This window comes from Ammodytes marinus (genome assembly GCF_949987685.1).
Source record: "Ammodytes marinus genome assembly, chromosome: 6".
NCBI lineage: Eukaryota > Metazoa > Chordata > Actinopteri > Uranoscopiformes > Ammodytidae > Ammodytes > Ammodytes marinus.
Genome location: NC_137235.1, coordinates 24,027,053 through 24,033,358, shown reverse-complemented (window position 1 = coordinate 24,033,358; position 6,306 = coordinate 24,027,053). Strand labels below are relative to the sequence as shown.

Below are 6,306 nucleotides of genomic sequence, written 5' to 3'. Positions count from 1 at the left end.
TATTCCTTTAGACAACTAAAAAAAGAAATGTGGCGTTCTCCTTTAATCAGGCCTTCTCATTTGAAAGCAGTATAAAATGTAAATGCTGCTGTCATGTGGCTCTGATTCAAAGCTTGGTTTATGGGACACTGGCCTTCTTCTGACAATTATGTGTTTGCATCAAGAAGAAGGCAGTGAGGCCTGTTTTTTTAGTTCAAGTTACATTTAAAGAACAAACCTATTTTAAGAAGACAAAAAAGCACAAAAGATTCGGCCACCCCTTCACAATTATAGTGTGATTTCATTATCAGTAAATATCTCCTCATGATCCGCTTCCTGTCTGTACTGTGTGTGCGCTGAAAAAAAGAAAAAAGTGATACACCGCCTTGGCTCTGTAAACAGGCATGTTGTTAGCTATGGTGGGCCCCTTTGTATATAGTTTACATATTTCTTTACAGAGCCTAGGCTGTGTATTAACACCACTTTTTTATCGCACACACAGTACGCACATGTAGCGGATATTGAGGACTTGTTCACAGATTTTGACAAAGAGGGATTTTGACAAGTGTTTGCTGACTCCACCTTTAACAATTCGACCAACCCTTTACATTTATGGTTCTTTATGTTGAGTATTAAGCCACTGAAATAACCTTATTGGGCTTAATGTCTTATTCCCCAACTTATCCACCAAGATGGAAGCACAGTGATGGGGGAGGGGGGTAAAAATGACTAAGGGAAATAGTTGATGTGACACTGAAGGGGAAAAAAAGTGGAGTCTGGACACCAGCTATAATAACCACGGTCACATGTGGCACAGATGACCCCTGCAGTCTGTGAGCAATGATCATGCCTTGCTGCGTGTCCCGGGCCGTCCTCTCCTCTGGGAGTTGTGATAAAAGGAGGGCAGGAAGAGGGAATCGAGGATGAAGAGTTCTCCAGTCAACACACTTCACTTTAACAGCTGTGAGTGCTTTTTATCTTTGGACTCTGACATTATTATCTCTGTACACTGGCACCTTCTCTCACAGTCTTACTTAGTTGTTTTTCCTGTCTGCCAGCTCTGTTTTCTTTTTGATTTGGAGGGGATTGATACCTTATGCACTGCTCTACTCTTATGGTTTGTCTACAGAAGCTGATGGGGAACATTTGCCCTGTGTTTCATGAATAGAAGAGTTTCTTATTTAAAGCTATAGTCCGTAACTTCTGTCGCCCCCCCATGAGGAATTTTGAGTGATTACAACAACACTGTCTGTGCATCTAGACGATGTAGCCTTCGGTGATCGAGCATGGATTTGATTTATTTTGCTGTACGTCGAGGGTTTTTCTACCAGTAGAATCCACGACTGAAACATTTCTTGGGTGCTTCTTGGGATTTTCCTGACGTCCTACGCCAGTGGCGACACCAGTTTGTGAACGCTGCCATAATGAGAAATACAAAGAGAGGAGTTTTGTAGAGCTGATATGCTTAATCAACTTTGTGTCAACTCGTTAAGCGATGGCTTGCATGCAACCAACATTTAATTAAATTAAAAAGTTACGCACTATAGCTTTAAAAGAAGCAGAGGAGGTGATAAAGACATGCTTTCACAGACATGGCTGCATTGATTTGCTTCGATTGGTTCCAGCTGTGACATGTCTGCTTCAGGGCATAGCCAATCACAAGTCACCTGAAGGCATAAAAGCAAGTTGTTGTTGTTCAGTGTGCTAGGAAGAAAGGGGTGGCAAGTTTAGGCATGCATGGGAAGCAGTTGGGGTGGTTTGTTTTCAGGTTCCTTTTCTAGTTTTTCCGGTGTGTTTACTTTCACTTTTGAATGTGGTTCAATGTCTTGTTCTGTATTCGTGCTGCGTTTAGTCCTGAAGTTCACTGATCGTTTCTTCTTTCTTTAAAGATGGCCCTTGCGCTGGTCTCCATCTTAATTGCTGCCATCCCTGTGACCTACTGCTTTCCCACCACCTTCCAAGAGCTGCAAGACAATGGCAGTAAGTTATCGCTTTACACAGGATCTTCTTGTGAACTGTAAGATCATGCAAGGCCTCGTTCCTTTTATGTTTATTAAATATTTTTGTTTGATGTTCCCTTTTACAGAAAACAGAACCTCCATTAAGTTCCTGGCTGTGGGAGACTGGGGTGGAGTGCCTTTTCCACCCTTTATCACCCCTGTGCAGAAGGCTACTGCTCGAGAAATGGCCACAGTGGCAGAGCAGATGGGAGCTGACTTTGTTCTGACCCTTGGCGATAACTTCTACTTCAGAGGTGTTGACAGTGTGGATTCCCCTCGGTTTAAGGTCAGATGGGAGAAGTTGATGTATTGTGAAATAATACCTAAATTAACATACAAAACCTGACGTGAAAACATTGTGGGCGTAAAACAAGCGTGTTTTGTCTGAATCTTCCATCAGAGCACTTTTGAGACAGTGTACACTGCAAAGTCTCTCCACATCCCCTGGTATGTGCTCGCTGGCAATCATGACCATGCAGGGAACGTCAAAGCCCAGATCGAGTACAGTCAAAAATCTGACAGATGGTAAGGAAATGCTTAAAGATGTTTCATTAAACGATTTTAAAGGTGGAGTCAGTGATTCTGAGAGACTGCCTGTTGTCAAACTCTGTGAATACCTCCTCAAAATAGCTACCTGTAGCCTACTGTGCACTTAAAAAGAAATCTGGCGTTAATGCACAACTATAGGTGCTGTAAACGGGACGTTTCCAAAGGATGCCCACTGTAACAACATGGCCATTTACAGAGGATAGGCTGTGTATTAACATTGTTTATTAAATATTTCAGTGCCGACACAGTGACAAGAATCTAAATTTGGAAATTTGCTATTTGTTTCCACCTTTTCGTAGGAATTTCCCCTCTTACTATTACGAGCTGAACTTTCACATCCCCAACACGGGCAAGACTTTAACCATCATCATGCTGGACACTATTATGCTGTGCGGCAACTCTGACGACTTCTTGGATGAGAAGCCCAGGGGCCCTCTGCGTGCCGTGGACGCAAACCGTCAGCTGATTTGGCTGAAGGAGAGACTGGCTGGCAACAAGGCTGACTTCCTGTTGGTGGCTGGTCACTACCCTGTGTGGTCTGTGTCTGAACACGGCCCAACAGAGTGTCTGCTGCAGAGGCTTTACCCTCTGCTCAACAAATACAACGCCACTGCTTACTTCTGTGGCCATGACCACAATCTGCAGGTAGGTTTATAAAGAAATTGCACACATTTTTTTTTTTAAATCTCCATGCCCACTTTGCCCTTTTTAATCATATCTTATCTTCCCCTACAGTACATTGAAGAGAAGGGTGTGGGCTACGTGGTGAGCGGGGCTGGGAACTTCCTGGATCCTGATGTCCGTCACTGGAAACATGTTCCCAAAGGTTCTGTGAAGTTCTTTACCGGCCAAGCTTCAACGCTGGGAGGCTTTGTCCATGTAGAAGTGACCAACAACAAGATGATCCTGACCTTCCTGCAGGCTAAAGGCACGTCTCTCTATCGCACTGTCCTCTCCGCGAGGAACTTGCAGTAGAATAGTTAACCACAACAGCGTTCAAGTTTTCAATTGCATGCCATACAGCAATAAGTCTGCCTGTGTTTTTAAACATTGTCGTTAAAATTTCAAAAAGCAATTCACATTACAAGTTTTAAAGGGAATTAGCTGGTTTTACCTGTAAATGTATTATATTATAAAATAAATGGTTTTGTATTGTAAAGGAATAAATGCGTTGTGAAGAATAGCTTATTTAGTTGTGACTTGTCGCGGAAGTTTCAACCACAGACTTCTGTTCTCTTTTTGCTTTGTTGAAGTGGTAAAATCCCCTGCATCTCTGCAAACACAATAGAAAATAAATACTTTGACTTTCAGTAAAGAAATGAGACATCTGGTCCTAATGCAGTAAGAACATTTGCATTCACTGGTCATGTCTGGTATGTGTGCCATAAGCAATTGAAATATTCATTCAACAGCCATGAACACAATAGCTGCACTTGTCTACAAGTTTCAATGGAATTGGTTCCTTTGCACCTGCATGTATGCAAATCTAGACAAATTCCTTGTATTTTGGTAACCCCCCCTCAAAGCTTGTTTGATAATTGACTTGAGAATTCACAGATTTGCATGACAACACATTTAGCTTTTCAGACGAGTTCAGTAGATGCCAGTCGGAGCCTAGAAAATTACTCTTTTTATTTTTTGGCTTTCCCCCATTTTTATTCAGAATTTGTGAAAATGAAGTTTCAGGGGGTTACAAAGGCATAATGGTTTGCCTTATAGGCTTATGTTTGAAATGTACACATTGGCATTGCTATCATTTTGTAAAGTTCCAATTTACAAATGTCTCTAATGAAAGAACGGTAATAGGTTAGTTGGATCATATCACTGAGCAATCAAAAATATGAGACATTATGCTCCCACATGTGCAGTGTTTGATACTGACTTGTTTCTTTGCTGCTGAAGGACGGGAGAGGTCAAAACTTGCCCTTGCAGTCAGCGCTTTTTGTCTTTAACAGAGAAACGTCTGCCCTGCCAAAAAAAGGGATTATGCTGAATGACAGCGGATTGGTAATGAATCTAACAAGATTCATTACCAACTAATGATTAACCTGAGGTTGAGCAGATAGATTTTCTATGTTGTGTCCTTCCTGTTGAACTGTGCAGCTTAGTTGTCTTTGCTGTCTCTAGACGGATTTTGGGATCATTGTATTCTACATTGAAAAAATAAATGTACAATTTGTGCATAATATTATTTTGGATGAAAGATTTAAAAACCCAGGACAATGCCATAATGTCTTATTTTATTGTGTAATGATATGCCATAGTGTTTTTTTTTTTTAAGGGTAAGCATTAGCTTTTTCTATTCCTGCTTAGTGTTATGTGTGTGTGTGTTGTACTTGTCCAATTAGGATGAGTTAGTCTGCTGGTTTTATGCAGCATTAGACTTAGAGCTGGATTGACAGAAATAATTCAATGCCAATAGGGGATAGACCGTCACCTGAGGATAAAGGACAAGTAATGAGCACAAACCCTGACTAACGTAAAAGCCAGGTTGCAAACCAGGTCACACAGACTGGTGATTCGACACTATGCATGTATGTGTCATTGTGTCCTCAGTGGGTGCTCAAAAAGCAGACTGATAAAGTTAGCCACTACCTGGCTACATAGTGGATCATTTAGCAGCTAACAGGTTTTATAGCTCCCTATCTTCCCTATTTGGCAGATACCAAAAATCCCTCAGTTTTCCGATATTCAGTTAATGTGTAGCTCCATGTTTTTATGTTTTTTACGACTGCCACTAAATGTACTAAACTACAGTTCAGTAATCCTACCCTCAAATGTTCCACTTCTGTCAAATTTATTTTGATAACTGTCTGTGAGCAGAGTGAAAGGATTATTTCACAAGCAGTTTAGTCTGTTTGTTGATCAAACAGCTTATTCTGCTTACACACTGCGTGGAGTTCTTACAGTAAAGTAGTGTTGGATATAGACAGCTTTGAAACGTTTGTATCATAGGCCTACCAACACAGGCACAAAACAGGATCTTCGCTTAATCCCTTAACCTTAACATAACCTACTTCTAAACTCTTCCCTTAACCCCTTGAAAGGCATTGTCACATAATTTTTCGGAAAGAAGGTGTATTAACGTGCAAGAATATTTGGAATAACCCAGAAAAAAATAAACTTTTGTTCGGGAAACTTCCATATCATGCCCTCACCTTATCCCCCAACAGCGGCAACAGTGTCCTTCTTTTTATAGTCTTCACCTTTGAGCATTAACCTCTGAGTCAGTTTCAGAGCTCCTGCCACCAGTGCATCCTCCTTTAGGGTCAGATCTCATGCCTGGTTAAATAGGATTACCAAGCCTTCTGTCTTCACTCTTTAAAATGTTTTTTTAATTTAAATTAGTAACTTTTAAATTAATGGTCATCTCAAATAACCATGCAGGTGTTGAGTAGTAAGAACTGATAGGAAGTATAACAATAAATCTTATTGGATATTAAGAGAGAATGGATGCAGAACGATGGGGGAGAACACTTTAACAAATAATAATATTGTTATTTAAAGCCCCACGCATCTTGATTGAATGATCAAATGTAAAAAAAAAAAAAAAAAAAAATTTAAAATCAAAAAGAGGAAAAAATGTCGTCAGGTGGTTTTTAGCAAGGTGTGTGTGGTTGATGCTTGATCAGATTGGACCGATAGTTGCCTGGCAACATGAGCAAAAAAGCCTGCATCTGTCAATTGTTGCTAAATCCTTATTGGTTCGAATGGCTTCACCCACTTCTAACCAGGAAGATCACAGAGAAAAACTGAAATTTGTGTTGATAATGTCCCT

General features: G+C 40.6%; 1 protein-coding gene across 1 annotated transcript; it reads left to right on the top strand.

Annotated features, from left to right (window-relative positions):
* The first annotated feature begins 1,801 nt into the window (after positions 1-1,801).
* Positions 1,802-4,660, top strand: acp5a (acid phosphatase 5a, tartrate resistant). Its single transcript, XM_080028702.1, has 5 exons — positions 1,802-1,959; positions 2,066-2,265; positions 2,380-2,504; positions 2,828-3,173; positions 3,264-4,660. The coding sequence occupies exons 1-5, from the start codon at positions 1,869-1,871 to the stop codon at positions 3,501-3,503; spliced, it is 1,002 nt and encodes a 333-aa protein (XP_079884828.1). The 5' UTR covers positions 1,802-1,868; the 3' UTR covers positions 3,504-4,660.
* The last annotated feature ends 1,646 nt before the right edge of the window (positions 4,661-6,306 follow it).